The sequence below is a fragment of the Musa acuminata genome, chromosome BXJ1-9 (assembly GCF_036884655.1).
Source record: "Musa acuminata AAA Group cultivar baxijiao chromosome BXJ1-9, Cavendish_Baxijiao_AAA, whole genome shotgun sequence".
Lineage (NCBI taxonomy): Eukaryota > Viridiplantae > Streptophyta > Magnoliopsida > Zingiberales > Musaceae > Musa > Musa acuminata.
Genome location: NC_088335.1, coordinates 5,372,853 through 5,396,636, shown reverse-complemented (window position 1 = coordinate 5,396,636; position 23,784 = coordinate 5,372,853). Strand labels below are relative to the sequence as shown.

The 23,784-nt window shown below is 39.2% G+C and overlaps 3 protein-coding genes across 6 annotated transcripts; 1 reads left to right on the top strand and 2 right to left on the bottom strand.

Annotated features, from left to right (window-relative positions):
* The first annotated feature begins 695 nt into the window (after positions 1-695).
* LOC103997461 (immune-associated nucleotide-binding protein 9) lies at positions 696-4,569 on the top strand. 3 transcript variants are annotated; one of them, XM_018818154.2, is made up of 7 exons: positions 699-855; positions 943-990; positions 1,367-1,614; positions 1,698-1,975; positions 2,258-2,422; positions 2,570-2,704; positions 4,166-4,569. In XM_018818154.2, exons 3-7 carry the CDS (start codon positions 1,383-1,385, stop codon positions 4,379-4,381), a joined length of 1,026 nt encoding a protein of 341 aa, XP_018673699.2. In that variant the 5' UTR covers positions 699-855; positions 943-990; positions 1,367-1,382; the 3' UTR covers positions 4,382-4,569. The 3 variants fall into 3 exon arrangements, with proteins under 3 accessions (XP_009416964.2, XP_018673699.2, XP_018673700.2); XM_009418689.3 differs by having other exon boundaries at positions 696-990; XM_018818155.2 differs by lacking the exon at positions 943-990.
* Positions 4,570-5,606: 1,037 nt separating this feature from the next.
* Positions 5,607-9,396, bottom strand: LOC135592695 (protein NRT1/ PTR FAMILY 4.3-like). The gene is made up of 5 exons (XM_065082321.1): positions 8,989-9,396; positions 8,476-8,693; positions 7,667-8,107; positions 6,799-6,908; positions 5,607-6,715 (listed from the first exon to the last, which is right to left on the bottom strand). Exons 1-5 carry the CDS (start codon positions 9,113-9,115, stop codon positions 5,821-5,823), a joined length of 1,791 nt encoding a protein of 596 aa, XP_064938393.1. The 5' UTR covers positions 9,116-9,396; the 3' UTR covers positions 5,607-5,820.
* A 3,479-nt stretch (positions 9,397-12,875) lies between these two features.
* LOC103997463 (protein SUPPRESSOR OF GENE SILENCING 3 homolog) lies at positions 12,876-22,082 on the bottom strand. 2 transcript variants are annotated; one of them, XM_065082320.1, is made up of 7 exons: positions 21,870-22,082; positions 19,766-19,877; positions 18,786-19,694; positions 15,905-16,202; positions 14,190-14,434; positions 13,654-13,811; positions 12,876-13,295 (listed from the first exon to the last, which is right to left on the bottom strand). In XM_065082320.1, the coding sequence occupies exons 2-7, from the start codon at positions 19,835-19,837 to the stop codon at positions 13,070-13,072; spliced, it is 1,908 nt and encodes a 635-aa protein (XP_064938392.1). In that variant the 5' UTR covers positions 19,838-19,877; positions 21,870-22,082; the 3' UTR covers positions 12,876-13,069. The 2 variants fall into 2 exon arrangements, with proteins under 2 accessions (XP_064938392.1, XP_009416966.2); XM_009418691.3 differs by having other exon boundaries at positions 18,786-19,877.
* Positions 22,083-23,784: the final 1,702 nt, after the last annotated feature.

Genomic DNA, 23,784 nt, shown 5'->3' with positions numbered 1-23,784 from the left:
GTTTTAATTATCTGTGGTCCAATTTCTTGTTTATCTGTTTGCTTTGTTTGCTGATATGGTTCTAAAATTAAATTGGAGAGGTTTTATGTCATCATTAGATATCTCTCAGATAAATAGAATCATGTTTTTTCAAGAAAAAATAAATTTTTATTCATTATATTAAAATCATGATCGTAGATTGATTTTAACGTCGATGATGTGAGATAAATGGTCTATTAACTTTAAGTTTATCGTCGACTTATAATACTTAAATTTAAATTTTTTAATAGAATTAAATTAAAACATTATAAGTAATTAAGGTTTTTACATTAGAGATCTGCACGTGTCAAAATTAAAAGATGTCGGCGAGAGATGAAATTTGCTAAAATGCAAAGAATTATGCAACAATTGGGAGAAACGAAATCTACAGTGAACCCCACAAAGATTTGCTGCCTTTGAGAAAGCTTCGATCCACAAATAACTCGTGAAACATTTGAGTGAATGATGAGACCTATCTATCAAGAAATCAATGGGGGCCACATTACATAGTGATGTCACATTTATCGGGAAAAAAAAACAAAAATCATGGTTTTTTTTCCTCTTTAAATAAAAGAAATCAATAAGCACAATAATTTTATTTTCGTTTTATAAATTAAAATTAATATATTGACGAAGGCCGAGTCACGTCGTGGTGGGCAAACGAGTCCGTTGGACGAGTCGCATCAACTGGAGAACTCAACCGCTCCGACTCAGAATTCTATCCTATCCGGCAAAGTATCGGTCTTTTCCCGATAAAAGAAGCTGTCGTCGCTGTCGCCTCGATCGCGGCTTCGCCGTCTCATCGATTCCCTACTCGACTTCAATTCGATATTTGCGGTCGACACCCTCCTCTTCTCCAGCTGATTCCAAGATCGTTTGTGCCCCGTTGTCGTGTAATCGAAACTGATGGATTTCAATTTTTAGGGTTTTCTAATGTCCTTGGCTGTGCCCTTTTCAAGATCCCATCTTTCGGTATGATTTCTTTTTTTTTTTTTCTCCCAATCTTGTTTTGATGTCTACTTATATGAGAAGTTGGTTTTACTTATGTTTTCTGATATTGTACAATCTGACATGCTTCCTCATTTTTTGATGGTGCACCAATATGCTCTCTAACTTTTTCGCTATTTTAAAGATTTATTGTATCATTTAGTGATAAAATTTGACATCTTTATGGATGAATTGATTGCCTAGTGAATCAGAAGTTTATATCTTTGATTTTTTTTTCCCCCCCTTGTGATCTGACTGTTCTATGTATTTTTCTGAGCAATGATCAAAATGGTATTTTGTGATGGCATTGAACTTTTTGTATTTGATTCTCATTTTCTTTTTCTGTTCTTGGTAATTTCAGATTTTCGTGTTGAACAATGAGTAGAAGCAGCATAGATGATGACCGGGACTTCACCAACTCGGTTAACACTGTTAATACTTTTGTTCTTTTTGGAAAAACTGGCAATGGAAAAAGTGCAACTGGCAATAGTATTCTGGGCAGAGAGGCATTCTTGTCAAGGCTTAGCTTGTTTGGCGTGACGAGTACTTGTGAATTGCAAAGCACTGCGTTGCAGGATGGTCGGATTGTGAATGTCATTGACACACCGGGTAAGCTTATATTATCTATGATTGATATCCATTCCACAAGTGTCTTCTTTTGTTCTTGGTAACATCATTGTTTGCGTTTGTAGGACTGTTTGATAATTCTGATGAATCAGAGGCCACCGGCAAAGAGATTGTTCGATGTGTAAATTTGGCAAAGGATGGCATTCATGCAATACTTATGGTTTTTTCTGCTAGATCGCGTTTCTCACCCGAAGAAGAGTCTGCAATTGAAAGTCTCAAAACCTTTTTCGGTGAGAAAATCCTTGACTATATGATTGCAGTTTTTACTGGTGGAGATGATCTGGAAAGCTGTGACCAAACTCTCAAGGAATTCATAGGTTGTACAAAGCATCAGTCTCTACAGGTTTCCTTTCTTCTTTTGCCTATTCAGTTAATATTCAAGTTCTTTCATATGGTCATGCATGTATTCGAGAAGAATAATTGTCATAGGTAGGCCTATGATATGAATCTCATGTTAAATAAGGTGCCTGTGCATTATGTTTGCGAGATGTCACTTATGGATGATAACGATCTTTGTGTCGTCACGCTCTGATTCTGCCAACTTATTTGGTTTTGAAGAAACATAAGTATTCTTAAAGTGCTAATGCAGTCTGTTTGTTTTATTTTGTTGCTGAACTTCTTTCAGAAATTTCTCGAATCCTGTAAAAATAGGATTGTGCTTTTTGATAACAAGACTAAAGATGAGACCAAACGAGCTAAGCAGATGCAAGGACTTTTATATCTTGTGGATTCTGTCATCGCAAGCAATGGCGGAAAACCATTTTCAGATAAGCTGTTTGATGAACTTAAGGTAAGGAGCCAATTGTGCACCTTCGCATTTATGACACTAAATTGTATTGTTTAAAAAAAAAAAAAACTATGACAATGTAGATAAGTCTTTGATTGTCTCTTCATTTGTTTGTTTGTTTATTTACTTCTTTTATCCCTTTGGGGACAGGAAGGAGCTTTGAGGCTCCAGCACAAGGAGAAAGAGGTTGAATCTATGAAAGGATATTCTGAGCAACAGATATCTGCATTGAAGGAAGAAATATACAGTTCCTATGATGATCAGCTTGCACGAGTAACTGAAATGGTATATTGTATTTGTTCCTTTTTCAGAATATCTCTATACTAACATCGCTTTGTGGAGTCAGATAGAAATTGACTTGTATACTACATGTAAAACGATGAATCTGATGTCTTTAACTTTCTAGTCTGTCACATATGTATTTCATTACATCAGCTGCCAAAAGAAACCGTATCTAAATTTCTGGAAACAAGCAAGAAGGCTGATTTTCAGTTTATTCTAGTGACAATTGCCGTAGATTTGATGCAATTGAAATACCATTGTGATGTCTGAAATCTGAATAGACCCTAGATAACCAGAAATATACATTAAAAGTATTTATTGAATTTATTTGAATAGCCACAAGTTTTAGTTGCACTGAAGTAAAGTACGATGGTTTCATATATTGCTGGGTTCTTCACCAGCACAAGTAGCATCTAAATCAGAAGCGTTTTTTATGGGTAGATTCTATGGCTGGTCAAAATGCTTGGAATCAGAGTTCTTCACCGGCAAGAGAAGCGTCTAATGAAGACACCACACTTAGATGCTACTTGCATGTACAGATAACGGAAATCTATCTATATTTTTATATATACAACTGAAAGGACTGACTGAGAAATAATATATGGAGCCTCTATAGGAGCTTCCACAAGTACCATAAATTTGGATTATTGCATAACTCGAACTATGTTTACAAGTGTGCTGTTTGTTCTAAATTCCATCACATCTAATTCATATGGTTCCTCGAATTAGCATTGTCTTGGCGATGGTTTTAGACTTATAGATTTAAGCATGAAGTTTTTCTGTGGCACATAAATGTGAAGAACATATTTGGTCAATCATCGTGATCCTGCTGTATAGGTTGTGATATTGATTCTGCAGTTTTCTCATTTCGAAATGTGTTTGCAGATAATGTTTTAATTGTTTATGTGATTTGTGTAAACAACTTGCAAGCTGCAATTACATGTTATCTCTTGTGTTGTTTATAGAACATGGACATTAGTTTAATCCATCATTGTCCACTTTGAGGTGGATTTTGCTATTTGTGATAAATACACTTTAACGACGTCATTGTTTATAACAACATACTGGTTTTGTGTGCCCATCGAAAGTTTCACGTTTGTAGTTTGTACTTCTCAAGCCTTCTCAAACATTTTGGCATTACCAGTCTTTCCTGTGTGACTTATGTTTTGAAAATAATATTCTTCCTGGGTATTGTTACTCACGTATTCCAGCCAAAATAGTGTACTCCACATAAAACTGCACCCTTTATTAGAGTTCTTCATCTAGATTTGCAGCAATTGGCTGTGATATTTTTCTTTGATGATTATATCTTCATGGGCTTTATTCTCCATGAGTGAACTTTGGTGCTCCATCAATTGCTCTCTGCATTAATTTGTTTTCATTAAGATCTGTGACACTTCGTTCTGTTGTCTTCTCTTTATGACAGTATATCACTTTTGAGTTCCTTTTCTGGCTCCTTTGTAGGTCGAGCATAAGCTAATGCAAACCGTGGAGAAACTCAAGAAACTGTTGGCCGAAGAGCAAGCTGCACGCCTAAAAGCAGAGAAGATTTCGCAGGAAGCCACAAAGAGGTCAGGCAAAGAGATCGATAGGCTAAGGGCGAACCTGGAGAGAGCTAAGAAGGATGCCGAAGAATTCAGAATGCGTGCCGAGAGTAAGAAAATGTGTGTCTACCTGTGAAATCTCATCGGCCGGTTCCATAGTTGCATTTGTCTAGTAGTTTTCGGCTAGTTATAGATTCTAGATTTCACTATGAGAAATTTTTCCTCATATATGGGAAGAACTACTTAGCACTTGCATCTATATGGTTTGCATCATGTATTTTGTGCAGTCATTGTTAGCTTTTAATCTTTTGGTATATTTGTCCATAGCTCATCTCCTCTTGGTGATTGTAGATATCTGATGAACATGGTAACTACATTGTTGGTTCATATCATATTAAATGGTGTAAGGCATGCTTCCCCATTTAAAAATCGTTATAAAGGAATCTTAAAATTGGAAAATACTCTCAGATAAATTTATAGATTATGGATGTACAAGATGCTGATTCAGGTGTATAAATCTGTAAAAGAAATAATTTATAGGAATCAGGCAATTATGGATGTCAAAAGATTGTATGGGACCCTATAATATGGTTGTTATTAGCAACAAAAACCATGTTTAAACTTGCCAATTTATACACCCTTGGTATCATTATAGAATCATCCTTTATGGTGATCTACCAATCCTGGATTGGGTCTTATTCTTCTAAGTGATGCCGGAAATTAAAAGTAGATTGTCCCTTGCACTATAATATAATTATTAGTGATATTTAACTATTAATTTGCATGTAAAATTTATAGAACAAGATTTTGATCCCTCAATCTAAAATAAATGAGATAGGTACATATTCATTACCAAGTAGAACAACACAATCCCATGCATTACTAGGAGATGCATAAAACTTCATTTCCAAATTTCAAACCATCCAAAAACATAAATTGATATAAACAAGACTTCTTGTATCTTATGTTTGATCTGCTTGGATGTATATTACTTTTCAACAACTATGCCAGTTTCTAGAATATGGATCTTCATAAGAAAAGCTAATCTGGCAGATCAGTAACACATCAATTTTCTATCCACAAACAAGGAGTGACATGATAATGGCAAGCAGTTCTTGTTTGGACTTGGATGGGACCTATGTGTATGCAGCATGTCTGGCACAGAAAGGTACCTTTGCTGATGCATTGGAGCTTTGCTCCTCTGGTGGAGTTTCCATTCATCAACCCACAACACACTTTGTTTAAATCACCTCAACAGCAGCTGTGCTGTGATGTGCCAATCCACCACTTCAATTTGTTGTTTTGTTCACAGCGTAGCTGATGATGCCTTCTCTGATGAGAACAACCACGAAAGAGAAGAAGACAGGAGAATGCTGCTGATGGAATTAGACCTGACATTGGTGTGGAAGTGTGATGCATCACAGCCAAGCCAAGCATTAAACAAAGAAAAAGTTTACCAGCACTAAGTGTTTTGGTGTGGAATCGACATGATCATCTCATGCTTCCTCTTCTTTTACCTATCCTGATACAAGCTCAAGAGTACAGATAAAGAATCATGGAAGAGGTGATGGCTCTTTACAGAATGTCCTGATCGGCTGCAACATGCTTGGAGGAAGTGAAGTTGAGGTGGTTAATGTCTTCTCCATGGGGACCTGGTGGTAGATCAGCTGATGGAGATTGGTTGCTACAGTACCATCTTGAACAGAGGAGGTAGCTGAGGAAGTTTAGGAGGCTGAGGGCAGCCATCAGCCAGTAGAAGAGGTCGAGCCTGTCCTTGTTGAGGTCATTGTCGCTGAGCCAGCCATCCCTGGATGAGCTCGATGTGATCTTGTTCACGAGAGAGACGAGAAGGGAGCTCAAGTAGAACCCAAAGGAGTAGGAGCAGTAGGTCATGGCTGTCAAGAAGGACTGCATGCCCGCCAATGACTGCTTGTAGAAGAACTCGATGAGGCCGACGGCCGTGAACATCTCAGAGACCCCGAAGATGAGGAACTGCGGGGCGATCCAGAAGATGGAGAGCAGCTCGCCGGAGTCGACGTACGTCTCCCTTCTCTTCCTCTCGATCACGGCGGCGGCGACCATCGAGAAGGTGACCGCGAAGAGGCCGACGCCGATGCGCTGCAGGGGGGTGATCCCGGAGCTCGTCCCGGTGAGCTTCCGGGCGAGGGGGACGAAGCATGTCTCGTAGACCGGCACGAGGACGATGAGCATGATGTAGGGGATGGCTTGGAGCGACGCAGGGGGGACGTGGAACGAGGTGGCGAGGCGGGTGTTCATGGCGCTCCCCTGTTGCACGGAGAAGGTCTGCAGCTGCGCCAGGATGGTGTTGAAGATGATGGTGCATGCAAAGATGGGGATCACCGAGATGATGATCTTGACCTGCTCGACTTCGGCAGCAGTGCAGAGTCTCCATGAGCTCTCCTTCATCCCACTGCCATCCCGAGCTTCGATGCAGGCTTTGTCCAAGAACCTTCATCACAAGCAAACTGGCTGCCATTACGGATGTATGATCAGAGAGATCTTAAAGGTTGTAAGGTTGTGTGCATTGCTCACCTCAACTTGTTGGTACGTGGAAGGTTGCCCACATATGAAGAAGAGGGTTCAACATCACTAGAATTAGATGGGCAGACTTGCTTTCTCTTGGTGAATGCAGCTACGAAGACCTGCACAATGATTTTGCAGGGCCAAACTGAGAAAGGTCAGAACAAGATGTGTGCATGGTTTTGAAGTTGATGTTCTATATCTATGGCACACACACAGTAATAACATCATGGCTTGGAACAGTCTCCATCTGTTCTGGTTTAGCTAAAGAAAAGGTTCGAGAGAGATTTATCATTGGTCATTTTGGAGAGTAAGAAGAAATGCTTACAGGTATTGATGATTTGTTGTCATGACAAGTATCCTAAATGATGAAAGTTTCAGGCCACTGTAAACTCAGATCTACAGATAGATTGTAGGCTCTGTTCATCCACCTGGAAAAATTTTTATGTTGGACAAAAACTACAATCACAAGGCTCCAAAACACTAGTCGAATAAATTCTTGGAGTTGACATATCTTTTGTTGGTGATGGGCTAAAGAATCTACATGCTGACATCAATCACTCTATCAAATCAATCATGAATTATCTGTCCCCCAATATATATGAAATTTCTAGTCCTGGAAACCTGACCAACTTGAGGGTTAAAAGTTAACAGAGATGATGTATATGGTGATGCCATAGATTCTTAGCCTTTTTCTGAAAATGACAGGAGCACCATAAAAGAATTTGTTTTTCTGTATCTCAATCATAAGGATTGAAATTAACTGAAGATTTTTCAGTAATTAGGGAGTAATCAGTTTATGCATCTTAATCCTACAGACAAGCATTTGCTTGGATCAGTTGACTGTGCTGTGCAAGAAAATGGAAGTGTTGGATCATACCCTGGCAATTGGAGTAAAGATGCTGCCTTGGGGGGGCTTATTCCTGTAGAAAAAGGCACCAGAGATTAAGATGGCAAGCCCCATTGCCATGGCACCTGCTGATACACCAAAGCCCACATCCATCCCTGACCTTGTCTGCACCCAAACAAGGACAGTGAGAGCAATGAGCTCCCCTACACAGAAGCTGAAGTAGGCTGTGTTGAAGTAAGTGGAGAGCTTCTTGGAGTGACATGGGTCTTCTTTCCTGAACTGGTCAGCTCCATGGGAGATCATGTTAGGCTTCAGGCAACCACTTCCCAAGGCCACCAAGTAGAGAGCAAGAAAGAAGATGGTGGCCTTGAAGCCTTTGGCCTCCATGCACTGCTCTTCCTTGGATATCATGTTGCATGGTGGTGGCCTCAGCTGTGGCAGATGTGCTTGGACTGATAGAAGTATGAATCCCTGCCCAGAAACCAATGAGATCAGACTCATTTTGAGAAGCACCAATACATGTTTCTTTCTGTTCTTTTGGAACATTCTTCCTTCTTATCTTCTCTGGTCTGTAGTGGATTGCATCTTTTCATATTAAATGAGATCTACTTCAAAGAGGTGAGAGTGGTTTGTTTCCTACTGTTCCAATTGTGAATTAGGATGCTGTATGCAAAAGGAATCATCTGCCTTCCAAACAAGTTTCATTGGGCACCTTTTGTGGTGTCAAACTTCATTTGTGTTATATGAATAGCCAGAATAATAGGAAGACTATAGATCAATGTTCCTTCATAAACTGAAAGCCAAAGAAATGATGATGCATGAGGAGAAATGAGACTTACTGATAGTTCCACAAATCCAAAAACCAGCATGGTCCAGAAGCTCCCCAGATAAGAATCCGAGAGGAATCCACCAAACAGAGACAGCAGGAAGACAGTGCCTATGAAGTCGGTCACTATGTTGGCTGATTTGGACAAAGGAAAATGCATATCATTGAAGACATATGTGATGAGGTTGTTCCCAACTGCAGCAATTGCCATGATCTCAAATGCTTGAATGGCTGCAGAACAGGAAGAACTGTAGTGAGCAAAAACACCAAAGAAGCTACCTTTGGCAACTCAATCATTTTCTCTAATCATAATACAATAAGCAACCAAAGACCATCTCAGGATTTCTGAATCTAAGCACCAGGCAGATGCCTTGTATATTCCAATAAAGTACAGACCAACAAGTTTAGCTACCAATATGTTGCTATGAAGCTAAAGGACTTCCTCAAAATAAATAGCAACTAGAGTGGCTACTGATATCCAGCAAAGAAATTCTTCAGAGAGAGAGGGAGAGAGAGAGAGAAAGACCTAGCACAAAGACAGCAGCTCTCATGCCACCATGCTTGTTGGGCTTGCATGGTTTTCCTTTCCAATCAACAAAGACTCCAGCATGCATGGAATCCCCCTTGGAAGTATGACCTGTCTGAATGTCCATGCCTCTTGCTTCACACAATAACACCTTCTTTCCTCTGCCTCAGCAGAAGAGGATCCCTTGGAAAGCTCACAACCAACAGAACAAGGTAAACCTCCCCTTCCAAGAGGGCTCCAATTATCCCAAGGCAAGCTGATGCAGTTATTTATAATAGTGTGCTGTGGAGGGTGAGAGGAAGGTGGGGAGAGGTGGTGCGGCTTTTTTGTTGCTGTGATATGGTCCTCATTGGTGGAAAGATTTATGGTTTGAACAGTCCTATGGCTAATGGGAGTCTCTGTTGGAGGTTCAGACTTTGCTGTGCCTTTGAATGTGTGAAGTGGGAGAGCAGCAAAAGAAATGTGCCCCCCCCCCCCCCATACACAAAATTCTTGGAAGACCACAACACTTCATTCGATTGTGTCAATCACCTGGTTGATGAGCATGAACTGAAATAATACCAACTTAGAACTTGTCATAAAGCTCAATCCTCCTTCTCTGCACATCATTCATTATTTGGTGGCTGGTAGATTTGCTAGTTCCAAACAAAACAATGGAGGAGTCTCAGATGATGCATGCATCTATCGAATGATCAGCTTGAATTTTCCACCGAGTTAGTGAAACCTTAACTTTACCATCTTGATTCTGGAAGAAGGAGATAGGTAGGAACCTTGTTCCACCTGACAATGGACATATATTGTATCGATACAGATAAATCATTCTGGCTGGCGTTCATGCTCTGTACAGCTTCTGTCTTGTCCGATCCAGCAAGCAGAATATGTTCCTGATACCTCTTAGCAGCACAAATGTGATGGGACATTTATCATGCTGCTGATTTCCCAAGAAAGATGGTTGCAATGTTGTAGAAGGAGCTAAATGCTTAGTTACAGTAGTGAGATGTAATCGATCACCTTCTTCTGATCCTGGGGAATATTTACGTCCATTCCACTTGAACAACATGAGCGATGTCAAAGAGCAGCAGCAGCGTGACTTCATGGACAGATCCATTTGGACATTGCTGTGGGAATCCCCTCTCAGATCGAATGATCTATGGAAAGCGAAGAATCCATATTTGATTCCCTTAGAAGGCTGACATGGATATGAAGGAACCTTGTTCCATCTGACAACGGGCATAAATCGCCTGACACAGACAAATCATTTTTGGTGTTCATGCTCTGTGAGAAGCAGCAGCAGCAGCAGCAGCTTCTGTCTTGTCCAACCCAGCAAACAGAACATGTTCCTGAAATCTCTTGAAGAGGACACTCGTGATATTACATTTATCAGGCTACTGATTTCCCCCAAAAATGGTTATCGTTCCATGCAAGTAGTGGGATATGATCATCACCTTTGATCCCAAAGGAATACTTGCATCCATCACCAAGAAATGTTCTTTTCGATTTGGGCACTGCTGTAACAAACCTCTCTTCGATTTCCTCATAGCAATCATTGGCACAACTCATCTGAAGTCCACCTGAAGGGTATCACCAAGGCTTGCCATAGAACATGCTCATCTTTTCTACCTTCTCTGCTTTCGATCAACTTGCATCTTGGAGAATATATTCCGGCATGAACTATGTATTCCTTCATGCTGCAAACTCACATGAAGGAATCTAGTGAGAATTCCAGGGATGTGCTGATCATTAATTAACAATAGAACTCACAACATTTTCCACACTGGTTGGTAGTGCTGCACTCCTACTAAACCACCACCACCACCACTCTCTCTCTCTCTCTCTCTCTCTCTCTCTCTCCCGACAGCTTTTCACCACTTAGAATTCCTGCAGCTGTCATTTCATATATTTACCTTCCCCACTTTGAGTCCCCTGTTTTACCAATTACCACTTCCTACCGGATTTGATCTTTCTTGTTGTATGGACATGGCAGGCCATTGTTGACTGGTGACTCAGAGTACAAATATAAATATGGATCAAAAGGAGGAGATGAAGATGCTCCTCAACTGGACGTCGAGAAAAGTTTGGATTTGACTTTGAGAGAATTCAGCAATCAGCATCATATTTCACTGGTTACAGTGAGAGAGAGAGAGAGAGAGAGAGAGAGAGAGAGAGAAGTTTGGACCACAGTGATTGGGCTCTTATGGGGCCCAGCCCAGGATTGAGTGGATAAGGGAGCAGGTATGACATAGAAATCCTGAAATATAATGAGACATCTGATCCATTTCAGTGTGATCTTGTGGGTCCTACCAGATCCAGAAACCCACATAATCTGGTGGGTGTCTAAAGAAGGGTTTCAGAGGGCAGCAGCACTTCTCCTCGACTATGCTGGGTCAAAAAGACGGTACCAGGCAAGAAGTTGATGCTCTCTTCTGTGTTCTACATCTCTGGAGTGCAAATGAATGCCTTATCATGGTTCCAAGAGATGGGACTACTAAGAATTCAGAGAGAGAGAGAGAGATGGTGCTGTCTTTGACGAGGGATGATACTGGCCTAAAGAGGGAGTCGGGTCCTCTTTCATGCATGCGACACACAAGTCTATCTATAAAATGCAACCTTTTTTCTGGCCTAACTTGTATCCTGATGTAGCAGACAAGAATGCAATCTCAAGAGTTGTTTATTCCTAATGGAAAGCCAGATCGTAGCGTGTTAGGCTCAACTTTGATTCAACCACAAGTCTGTCTATCTATGGTGTAGAAATGGTGGGGCTGTTCCTCTCTCTCTTTCCGCCGTGATGTGCCCAACAGTAGTGGGAAACCCAAAAGTCAACTCTGAGTTGAATCTCGGTACCATTGCGCCTCGGATAAAACATGTAGACATATTTGTGCCGACCGACAGCACTTTGTATTATAATCTACGACAGGAAATGTTTAGATGCCTAATTGGATTAGTTGGTGGGAGAGCACACACAAAAAGGTTGTGCATTGTGCCTCTACTCTTACTTCTCTGTCTCAGTCAGTTGTTGCTTCGGGTCCACGGTGATGTCTTCTTCCACAGGATCTGCTGTCCTCGGTGAACGATCCATGCACGTCACTGGGATAAGCTTCGGAGATTGTTCGTTCGTGCTCTTGCCGACGGTGTTGGTCGCCGAAGTCGCTCGGAAGATTCGTACGAGGAGAAGTGGTGTTTGGATTCGGGTTCGATTGCATGTGATGGAAATGGAGGGGGAGACGCGTGGCCCGGTTTGGTCTGTTCTTTCCGTGGGGAAAGCCACCGCGGTTGACCTTTTGATTCTTTTACGCGTGGAGCTGTAAGACACTTCGGATTATAAACGCGAAGGAAAGCATGGATGGAAAGAACAAGTTAGGCTCCATCCCTTGCATTTAGTTGCAGTGACATGCAGAGAGGAAGAGGAGGAAGAGACGTCAGGGATGTCGCATGCAGCCATCCATTCGACTCGAGGAGCATAGAGAGTCGGTAGGCTGGAACATAGAGAAGAAAACTGGATCACGTTTTCGCCACTTGTACTCTCTCTCATAGCAACTGGAGATCGATGCAGCATATCACCTGAAACTTCAACTCATTTTTATATCTCAGAAACATAACTTCCAAAGCCTCTAGATTTTCTAGATGATTGATGTACGGAAGGAGATAATGATGGAGAAGAAATGCAATGGGAAAAATGGAATATGTTCACACAAGAATAAACAGAAACAGATGATTGAAATATGGGGCAAAGGATAAAAGTGGACACAACTATAAAACTTTGCAGGAGAGAAATATTTGAGCTAAAATGTTTGATCCATATACTTGCTGGTGTTGGGCCGAGTCAACTCCACATAAATGGTCAAGCAACACATTTTAACTGATCTAAAGAACAGAAAACAGCATAAGCAGACACAAAAGGTGCGGCTAAGTTAATTAAATCTTCTCCACTGTTCCTAAACTGTTTTTTTTTTCCTTTTTGGGTCATGTTTTCCGAGCATAAGATTCCATTAGGAGACACTGAAAAGTATAATTGTCGACGTCGAAACTAAGAAAATTCAGTAGATATTTCCGAATTCTATCCGTTTTCTAGGGTTTTTTAGTCCTAAGAGTTGCTACAGGAAGCATGGAAGCTACTAGGAGCATACTTCTCCATCAATTTCGTCAGTGCAGCATCAAATTTCTTCTCCAGCTCAACTTCATCTGCCAGATATTTCCGCCTAAGTTCAGCATTATGTTCTTCATGTGCAAATATAAGTTTCTCTCTTTCTGCCTCAAATTCTTCAACTCCTTTCTCTTGGCTGTCGATGAACCTTGCTATCTCTTCCTTCCTGTAAAAAAGGAATAAAAATGACTTAACAAAGGTACAAATAAAATCTAAGCAAACACAAACCATCTAAAAGAAATGGTTAGGAGCTCATGATTAGAAATGGAAGAACATGAGAGAGAATATTAGGTACCATGTAAATCCACAAAGTGACCTAGGAATATAAAAAAGGAACGACACATTCATCATGTATCAATCAGAAAAGAAAACAAATGTTATAATAACATTTGCTAGTGTAATAAAATGGTCAAACTATGTGCTGAAACATATAAGAATAAATATACTTAATATAGAGTGGTTGATCTTGTAAAATGAAGCACTTGATGCATCTTATGCTACGTAATAGTGAACACGAGGAATACCTAAGCCTCTGCTCTTCATTGGTTCCACAATTTACATCTGAATGCTTCGCCTTTGCCCGCTCCTCTTGCAGCAACTTCTCAAAAGTTCTCTCTTTCTCTTCAGTTGCCTTGTGAATTTTGTCCATTTGTTCCTTGAAAAATTTCTCTTGATAGTCCATCTAAAAAACACCAATACAATGGAAAGGTCAGAGACCACAGATAAAGGAGTTCCAGATTAATCGCTTAGAAAGGAGAAACAAACTTGAGAGGGCATCCGGAGTTCCTAAAAATGCCAAAATTCCTCAAGTATGTAGTCGTCTTCTCAGATTATATCCACCAAAAGAATCAAAATACAACATTGCTATATAAAATTTCTCATGGAACATTTGGGGCTGCTAAAAATTCCATTCCCTAAAGGCTGTCCTCAGCTATGATAATAATCTTAAAGGAATTAAGAAACAATATTATGCACAACCAAACAATTTCGGTGAGAAAACTTTTGACAACAATAGATACACGAAATTTATGTCATAGTAATAACGGAGAAGAGACATTACCTCTTCTTTGTTTTCTTCGTGTTGGATCTTGGTCCTAAGCCTCACAATCCTGTTCTCTTCCATGGTTTCGCGCAATTTTTGGGTTACCACTCCAAAGGTCTCTTCAAGTGCCTTGGATCGCTGCTCTTGCTTAATGACCTTGTTTTTCAGCCAAACTAATTGCTGGTTATCCTCGCTCATTTGTTTCATTGGAATTACAACCATTTCCTGGTATGATCTCAAATCATATTTCAAACGAGATTTACCTGAAGTTTCAGTTGAAGTCAGAAATTTAAAATAAAAATATACTGTGTAATATAGGCACACAAAGGAATAAACAATAATTATTTTAGGAGAAATGACCAAGTAAAACCCATCCAATACAAAGCCTACTTAGTTGAAGATGAGAAAGTTCTGTTACATTGTTGACTTGGAATGGTAAATGGAGATCCATTAGAAAATAACAAAACCTATACATCACACCTCTAATAAGTAATTTGCTCAAGCATACATATAAGGAAAGAATGAATTTGCCAAGCAAGCAAGAGAGTAAAAACCAAGCATGCCTCACGAGGAAGTAATTGTTTGTAAAAAAGTACAAGGATCACTTTGGACAATGCAAGATAAAATATAAAATATAGTGCAAGGATCACTTTGAAAAAAATGCAATATAGCATTTTCTTTGTCAATCTTCAACTATGCATTTCTCCAATAGAATTTGTCATAACATAACCATAGTAAAGAATGAGCACGCATGTGCATGATTTATGTCCAACATTGCACGTGTAACAGACACCCATGAGCCAACTTAAGCAACACTTTCCTATCCTTCACTGAACTTACATCTGATATAATTGTATAAATACATTTCTTGTCATATCTTTCCTCTTAGAAAATGGATACAGTAAAGAGTGAGCATGCATGTGCATAATATGTGACCAACATTATGCACCCGTGAGCAAACTTAAACAACACTATGTTATCCTTGACTGAACTTACCTCAGATTTAAATCAATAAGAACATTTCTTGTTATATATTTCCTCTTAAAAATTGTCATGCTTGTCATCTCACTATGCTCATGTTCATCTTTTTGGTAGCTGCTTTTACATTGCATAGATCCATAATAAGTCTTATAATCTAAAAGCATATTCCCTCAAATTGGAAGAGATAAAACACCAAGGGCAATGCCACTAGTTTGGAGTAATACCTCCATGTTGATTGATTGAATGAAGGTACCAAATACTTTTTATGCTCATTCACCATTGATCTCAATTGAATCCTTATTTCTTAGTTTAGAATTACTAAAGATTCACTTAGTACACTCAATTTTAAAATATAAGGTTTGACCTAATAATTATAACAAAATATGGATTTTTTTTTATTCACAAGTTATGGATACTCCTTTTCCTGATAAAATAACAAAAATTGTTAGTGGCAAGCATAATAAAACTTTGACCATAACTAAGACAAACTGATAATGTAACACCACGATTAGTCTCACATTCGAAATGAGTAAAACTAAGATTAACTTATAAGGGTCTGATGAGTGTACTATTATCAACGTCAACCTAACTAGTTTAGCATGTGACCAAGTCATGACCAATAAGAACTTAGAATTGACACAAATCTATCACGACTAGCAACTAGTATGTGACATGACCTGCATCCTGTTATTCTCATGCTTATCTGTTATACCATACATGAAGCAGCTAGATAATCTGAAAACAGGGCATACCTTGACAATGATGGTTGAAAACGTCCATATCTTCTTTAGATGCCAAGTAACCATATAACTGGCGTTTACCGCCTGCAGAGAATAGATTCCGACGAGGACGTTCCCAAGCATCCCTATCAGTGCATTGCTCTGCAAAATGTTTATGCAGGCGCTCAGCCTCCAAGTAGCCCATTGCAGTAGCTTCAAAAACTAAAACACTCATTCCGCGATGCCCGTTAGGGCCATAGGAATGACGGGCTTTCACTGCTGCATACGAGCTGAAATAATCAAGGAGCTCTTGGTTTCCCATGCCAAGCCACTGTAGTTCAAAAACATGAGAAACAAAAATAAGCAAATTATCACACAAAGGATATAAAATGGGAATGACAACAATAATATGAAGTGGAACCCAAGTTTGAAACAAAATGAACTTCAAGTCTTGTCTTGTTATTTGTTAAAAGGTTTTAATATATCTATGACAAAGTTCAGTACCTTTTTAAAGTATCAATTTAAAATTGAGGGGTAGGTTCTGTTCAACATATTCTTCAAGAGCTACGAGAACAACTAAAAATAGTATTTATGATTTGATCAATCACAACACAAACAGTTGAATGTTTACATTTCTTAGCTCTCAACCAATTGTAAACATAATAACAAAGTTGAAACAATCATTAGAAGGTGGTGAGAGGCTCAAGACTTCAACATTTCAATTTGTCAACCCAATGAAAATAATCTTATTGTCTTCAAACTCAAGCTATCACTTGTTACTGAAAATTCACTTCAGATGGCGGAGAATAATTCTATTGACAAGGCAGGATAAAGCCACTTATTCATGTACAGAAGTATTTGACACTCATTAGAACAAACCAAATAAATTGCTCTCTAAGCAAATGTAAGTTCCAAAGACACTAATTCAGTTGTCCATGACATGGAGATATTGAAAGAAAATTAGACATAAAGAGATATATTCAGCAACAAATAAATAATTTGATGCTGGAGTTTCAATCAGCAGAAAACATCTGTGAATAGTCTAAAACCTTACAGAAGAACAAGGTGAAGGAATTGACTAGTCAGCTTCTAGAGAAACAACTGAACTACTTCATTGAACATTTTACTTGTTACAGTCCAAAGAACACCTGGCATTCACAAAAATACCCACATAATAAATTATGAGCCATCCATACGGCATTGCTTGTGGGATCCACATGGGAACTATATTTGTTCTACCATTGCAAGTGCCATGCTGATACCATGCAGGTGCCGTGTACATACGATTGTGTGCAGAGTTAATGCAGTGCACTTGTGAAGTAGTGCACTATCATTGACCATTCTGCTAATTCAAATTATTTCAAAATATTAGTTACAGAACAATGAGCCACAATTATACTATTTTAAAAACTTTGTTATAATGATTGAGTAAAGCATGATTCATCGTAGCGGTCCATACTGGTGTACTGACCAACTATCGTATGGTACATATCAAACCATACCGATATACTAACACAGTACGGTAGGACATACCGACAAACCGGTATGTACCACCCATACCGATCCCCTGTCGGACCAGTATGCACCACTCATACCGGGCAATGCACCATGGTACGATGAACGTTGGAGTAAAGTATCACAAGCACATGCAACATAATCATAAACATAGACCATCACCTTTAAATATTTACTCCATTTTTTCCCAGCTCAAACAGGGATGCTCAAGTATATACCACATAAAGATATGTAAAGCTGCAACCATTATGAGGGTTTTGCATCTGAAGAACAATTATATATGTGGCTAACCATCATGGAAGCATGACGATGCAGAGAGAAAACAGTTAATGTATCGAGATATTGGTCAATTGTATATTGGTCAAGTATAGAAGTTGCATTTGAGCGTTGACTCAGGTATTTTATCTATTTTTGGATGATTTCCTTATCATTGGTAGCAAAATTAGGAGGATTTTAAAGTCCTATTTGAGGACAACTCATGTTTTCGAGGCTTATATCATTGGTGTAGCTTGGTCTAGGAAAGTTTGTTGTGCTACTAATATTTGGAAAGTTCAAGATGTTGGCTCTAGTCTCTAGCACATAATTCAGCTTCACTTTACACTGATGCAGACAAAACTATAAACTTATTAAAACAGATAAGTGAGGATCTAATAAATTCATCAAAAGCAAAGTTGATGGATGGTATGGGTTAAAATAGAAATTAATATCAGATGAAAGTAGCTAACTGAGAACTGAAGATTTGAAGATCTGAAGGGAACCAATGCTAGTTTCCCAAAGGCTCGCACTCGAAAGGACTACACAAGCTAGATATGAACCTTGCAAGACTTTTTTTCCATCTGATGGACAGAACTAATATCACAAAGATATATGACCAGTTAATGAGTTGAAAACATTTAGATTCAGATGTAAGACTCTTGTCTACATAAACAACCAAAGTCTAACAAGTCTGTGTCAACAAATTTGCTGGACTGCTTGAGCAATCTTTCAACCGTCCAGTGAATGAAAAAACAATATTAATCAAAAGAAAACTGGTAATTATAATAAACACAAATAAATATTTAAATCACACTCCAAAAGTACTCAAGTGGTGTTGCATATGGGCAATTACAATCCTCCAAAATAGATAGACATTTTTCAGTTCATGCCAATTATTAAAACTATCATAGCCCAGATGATGAAACAAAATGTTGATGCAACAAATCTCTATGCTGTTGCAAGAAATCCTACAAATCTTATTAAAGAAGATATATTCGTTAACAAGCAAAACATGTGCATCATAAATTTTTGGAAGCTTGGTCCACAAGTTCTTAGAAAACAAAAAAGAAAACAGACAGAACAATTGCTGGCATGACATAGGATAAATTAAAAGAAAGAATAAGGCAAGCATAGGCAGAAGTACCCTTTCAGTCTCGTCTTGCTCCAATAAAGTGTTCATAACAACCACCATTGGAGGCCAAACTATTTCATGGTCCGTTGAAGTCTCTTTGAGTCCCTTCCATTTACCAAATACTTCACCTGCAGGTACCACAGAAGTTCCCCTCCGGCGAAGCTCTTCTTCTAAAAGTGAAGCAAGCTCCCGATGAAGTTTCACCCTGGTAGCACCTTTGGTCTTTGCATGGGTCATTAATGGTTGCAGACCTTTGTACCAGTCAATGGCACCTGGAGCATTATGGCATGCCGGACAATGCCATTGTCTAGTTGGTTCATTAATTGCTTCAGCTGTCAGTTTATCCAGGTCTTCAAAGAATCTCCTGAACCATTTATTTTTCTTTCTAGTCTCATGGCTGATTTGACTTGCATCAGAATCATAATCATCACTGAAATCATCGCTATCATCCAACAAATCATCTTCATCATCATCTAAATCATCATCATCATGTTGTTTAGGTACTGTGTCAGCATCAGAGTCGTCTCCACCAAAAGAACCATCACGGGGAAGATCTTTGGAGATAAGTTCTTCTGCCTTTGGTTGAGAACCAGATGAATAACCTTTTATAGGCCATTGCCAGCCATGTTGCAGAGGTGGAGGTATAGCCGAGGGTGGTGCCATATATTGTGACTCCCAGCTTTTAGTAGGTGGTTGCTGCTTTGAATTACCTCTGCCAACAGGCCTACGAGAATCATTGGCTTGGGCATAATTATTCCCAGATGTCCTACCAGCTCCTCCATCTCCACCCCATCCTTGCCTAGACACCCCTTCTGAATGGGCCCATGCTTTAGATGAAGCATTTGAAGAATCCGAAGGTTTTGATGGTGCACCACCAGCTCTGTTCCTTGATTTTTTTGCATACACCTCCCATCCATCCTCCTGTGATTCTAAACCCACATTAGCCATGTCCTTGTTCAACTGATTAATAGTTGGATTGCCTTTTCCAGAACCTTGTTGTTCGGCAACTCTTCCTCTTGATGGATTACCCCCAGTAGCTGAAGCAGTAGAATTTTTTCCTCCATACTTCTTTGGATACATTATGTGCTGTTACTACTCACGTTTCTGCAACATTAACCATGGTGAATTACCAAGCAAATTTATAGCATTTTATCTCTTCTTTACATTCTTGAGAAGAGATTAAGAAAAAGCAGACCATACATATTCTTTTCACATTACTAAGAACCTTGTCAACAAAGAAAGAGTAAATGCAACGAGAAGAGTTCCCAGTGTGTTAGAGATGAAAGTGTAGATGTCCATTACTTACTGCACGCTCAATTAATATGACTTCAACAATGTTTTAATTGTTAATATGCTCTAACAGAGACACATATGGTTCAATCTCTAGTAGAATAAGGAGCAGCCATCCTATGAGGATGAAACAAGGTATAACATAACAATGGCAACAAGAAAAGGTGAGGTTAATAAAACATTTTAGTTCACATCGTGTATATCAGAAAACATGCAGTATCAAAGATCATCATCCTTATTCATCCACAGCCTTGAGTTGGAGATCTGATTCTTTCATATCCTTGTGCAGCATATTTAAGTCTTAGGAACTGCCTTAAGTCAGATTGACCATCAGTATGTTGGGAAAAAAAAATGATAATTGAAGGCAGTGAAGTAAAAAATAAAGATATTCGTCATATGCTACCCAATCCAAGGTTCTATTTATCCAATCATTGTCAAACAATGCACATGAAGTACTAGATGAGAATAAGGCATGCAACTATAGAATCCAAAAGCAGCAACCAATGCAGAAAATAAAAATGACTAGCTGCTTAAACATCCAGCATATGTTTCAGGATTCAAGTACTACTCAACAGTTTTTTTATGATATTCAGATATTTGAATTTGTTTTTCCAAGGGCAGAAACAATTAAAATCTAGGATTTTGAGAACTATTCATTATAGTACCGACATGTTATTATTTCGAGACCAGATTGTTACAAGGTACAGGATTCTGAGAGAACTCACACCTCACAAATTTCTGTCATCAAACTAACTTCTCCAACCGAGCAGCCCAATCAAGCCAGACGACTGAACTATCCTAAACATATAAATTGAGTTTTTTTAAGGTCAATTTTGATATTATGTTTCACAACCCTTTAGACTCCTCACAGATAAAGTTGAGTCCAGAAAGGGCTCAAGGGGAGGTTAGACGAACCCACTGCTAGAGACCTAACAGGCGGAAGCACCGTCTAGACAGGTATCCTCTCTCTCACCGATACATTTCTTTTTCTCTCTTTTTCCCACCAAGACCCCTCCTTCAACGTAACACGCAAAACCAACAGTAAATGCCAGTCGCCAGGCCGATTACATAGTGCAGCAGTTCACGATCACAAGGAGTAATTTAAATTCAACAGAAAACAAGCGTAGAGTCAAAAAGTTCATGACATTACCTGGTTGAGAGAGAGAGCGTTGCATAATGAAGGGAAACAAGTGCCGAAGCTTGTTAACAATGAAAAGAAATAGCGTAGAGAAACAGAAAAGCCAACGAAATCGCACAAAGCATCTTCCATATGTCCGTACCCTCATTCTGATAACCATAGCACTGCCACTACTTGTTTTTGGCTAGATAAAGAATTGCATATAAAAAAGAAAAAGAACATATATACTCTCCTTCCTGAACAAGTCATGGAGGACAGCTTTCTAAACTAGCAGAATCTTGATTTCCATCAGCTTCCCGATGCTCACCTCACCAGGTATAAAACGAGAAACAACGAGAGGTATGAAACATGGAAAATTTCCAGAAACTAAATACTCCGTTGATTTTATTCTGGCATTGCTAAAAGAGCGAGAAATCACGACCCCTGTCTAATAAAGAACATCAAAATCAAAGCAATCGGCAAACCAAAATAGCGAAACCAAGACAAGAGTTCTACCATCCGGAAACGAGGGTTACGGGATTTCTACTCAAATAGCGTCTAACAAGAGAGATTTCATCAGAATACGACAGCGATCGTACAAAACGCGATGCATGACAGGCAGGAATGACCAAAAGGAAAACCGAACCCATATCCGTATTGAAAAACAGAAAAAAGGCGAAGAAGAACACCTTCTGATGACGGAAAAGATGGCGGCACGGCCGATCGGAGAAGCCGATAGCCGATCTCGGGAATGCTCGCCAAGGGACGGCGATCGCCTCCGGGAATCCCAGCTCGGATCTGCCGCTGCTACTACCGATCGATGAGCCTGTGTCTCACTCTCGCTCGCTCTCCGTGGGTAGCCCGAAGGTTTCAAAGAAGAAGAGAGGGGATAACGAAGGGTGGAGATCAAGGGAGAGCGTTAAATGGACGGGGTGGGTAGAATCCGGACGTGAGGACAACAAATCAAATGCAGCTCATTGAAAACGATGGTGTACGCAGAGCAGTGTCCCCCGAATGCCTGCACGCCGTCCGATGGAGGGTGGCGCAGTTCGTCGAGTCATCGCGACCGTCAAGCCGTTTCGAGGCAGTACCGTTGTACTGCCGTCTTCATCCCAGGATTTCCTCTTTCATACAACTCAGGAAACATTGTTTCTCCCTCACGTGGTGACCGTGGACCCGTGTTGCTGCTGACCCGTCACTTGACCATCGAAAATGAGCGGTGTTCCCTAGTTCGGGCAGTGCAGGTGTGCCGCACGTGCCTTTGTGGGTGGCTGTGTTATCATTTTGGGTTGAGAAAGTCTCGGAAAGAGAAAGCAGCTAAATCTAGGAATGGACGGCTGTGATTCTCGGGATCCCGGGCTCTAGTTTATTAGTACGGGTTAATTACATATTACCCTTATAAGTAATTATGACCGAAATCACCTTCCCTAACTTATGCACTGCACGGGTTACCCGACTTACACCGCACCTTATAATTGGACACCGTCGTGGAGACCACGCGGGACCCGCTTTCGTAGGAAACGGAATTCTGTCTGCACATCGTATCGTTTCTACCCGTCCGATTACCCACGTTTTTATTGGAAAAATGATTGGAGCCACGTGGGTTCACGTTGAGATCCTTTCTGCGGTTAACCAGCTGGCAGGTAGATTAAACGAGTAGGCCACAAATGGGTTGGACGAAGCACTCCTGCTTATCCCCGTCAATTCCCGTAATCCAATTAGATAGAAATTAAAACTGAACCGGGTTCGTCGTCGATTTCGAACCAACTCAGAATTAAACCTAAATGGTTCGGTTATAATTCTTGATTTTTGAGAATCAAAATCGACGATTTTATAATTAAAATATACATAATTTTATATTCAATTATAATTTTAATTTTTAATAAATTAAAAATTGATATTTCGAACCAAATCGTTGACTTCGATTTCAGAATCGATCCAATTTGATTCGATTCTGATTACTGAGTTTTGAAAACCAAAATATCATTCCGAAATTATTAAGATTATATAAAGATTCTGAATTTAAGGCAATAAAGATTATATGGTGTGTGGAATCCAATCAACTTATTATGAAACACCAATCAATCAGTTTATTATGAATTTGGTAAGCTAAATTTGAACATCCATTTTCATTTGTAATAAAAGATTATTGTCGGATATGCATGTGATCTTTTATAAAAATTGAACTGAAATAAAATATTGGATATAAAATATAAATTACTTTATCATCGAACTAACTTTTCCATCGACTCTCATATAACAAAGTTGTTTTTTCTTTTTTACTGGATGAGTTCTAACTTAATTTTATTACATAATTAATAATAAAATTTGATTGTATCATGTGCCCAAGAAAAAATATTGGCTATCCTATATTTATATTTTGACGAGGATGAAAGATCCTATGTAAGCTTAGAGTAGCTGAGTAAGAGGGCTCTTCATTTTTGTTGAAGATATAGGGCTAATAATATATTACCCCATATATTTATATTTTATTAGTAATACGATATTCTTAAAATTTTATAGTGAAATCTTTATAATTCTAAAAGTGAAACAAATAACTTCATTTGTCATAACAATATCAGTTATATTAATAAAAAATATAAT

What these genes read in the sequence shown, in the direction of transcription:
- LOC103997461 (XM_009418689.3), top strand. Translation starts at nt 1,383, where the DNA reads ATGAGTAGAAGCAGCATAGATGATGACCGGGACTTCACCAACTCGGTT. An exon ending in AGCTGTTTGATGAACTTAAG is followed by an intron (nt 2,423 to 2,569) that starts GTAAGGAGCCAA and finishes CTTTGGGGACAG; the next exon opens with GAAGGAGCTTTGAGGCTCCA. An exon ending in TTGCACGAGTAACTGAAATG is followed by an intron (nt 2,705 to 4,165) that starts GTATATTGTATT and finishes GCTCCTTTGTAG; the next exon opens with GTCGAGCATAAGCTAATGCA.
- LOC135592695 (XM_065082321.1), bottom strand. Translation starts at nt 9,115, where the DNA reads ATGGACATTCAGACAGGTCATACTTCCAAGGGGGATTCCATGCATGCT. An exon ending in TCTTTACTCCAATTGCCAGG is followed by an intron (nt 6,909 to 7,666) that starts GTATGATCCAAC and finishes ATCATTGTGCAG; the next exon opens with GTCTTCGTAGCTGCATTCAC. An exon ending in CCACGTACCAACAAGTTGAG is followed by an intron (nt 6,716 to 6,798) that starts GTGAGCAATGCA and finishes CTTGTGATGAAG; the next exon opens with GTTCTTGGACAAAGCCTGCA.
- LOC103997463 (XM_009418691.3), bottom strand. Translation starts at nt 19,853, where the DNA reads ATGTATCCAAAGAAGTATGGAGGAAAAAATTCTACTGCTTCAGCTACT. An exon ending in AGCAAGACGAGACTGAAAGG is followed by an intron (nt 16,203 to 18,785) that starts GTACTTCTGCCT and finishes TTTGAACTACAG; the next exon opens with TGGCTTGGCATGGGAAACCA. An exon ending in AATGAAGAGCAGAGGCTTAG is followed by an intron (nt 13,296 to 13,653) that starts GTATTCCTCGTG and finishes CCTTTTTTACAG; the next exon opens with GAAGGAAGAGATAGCAAGGT.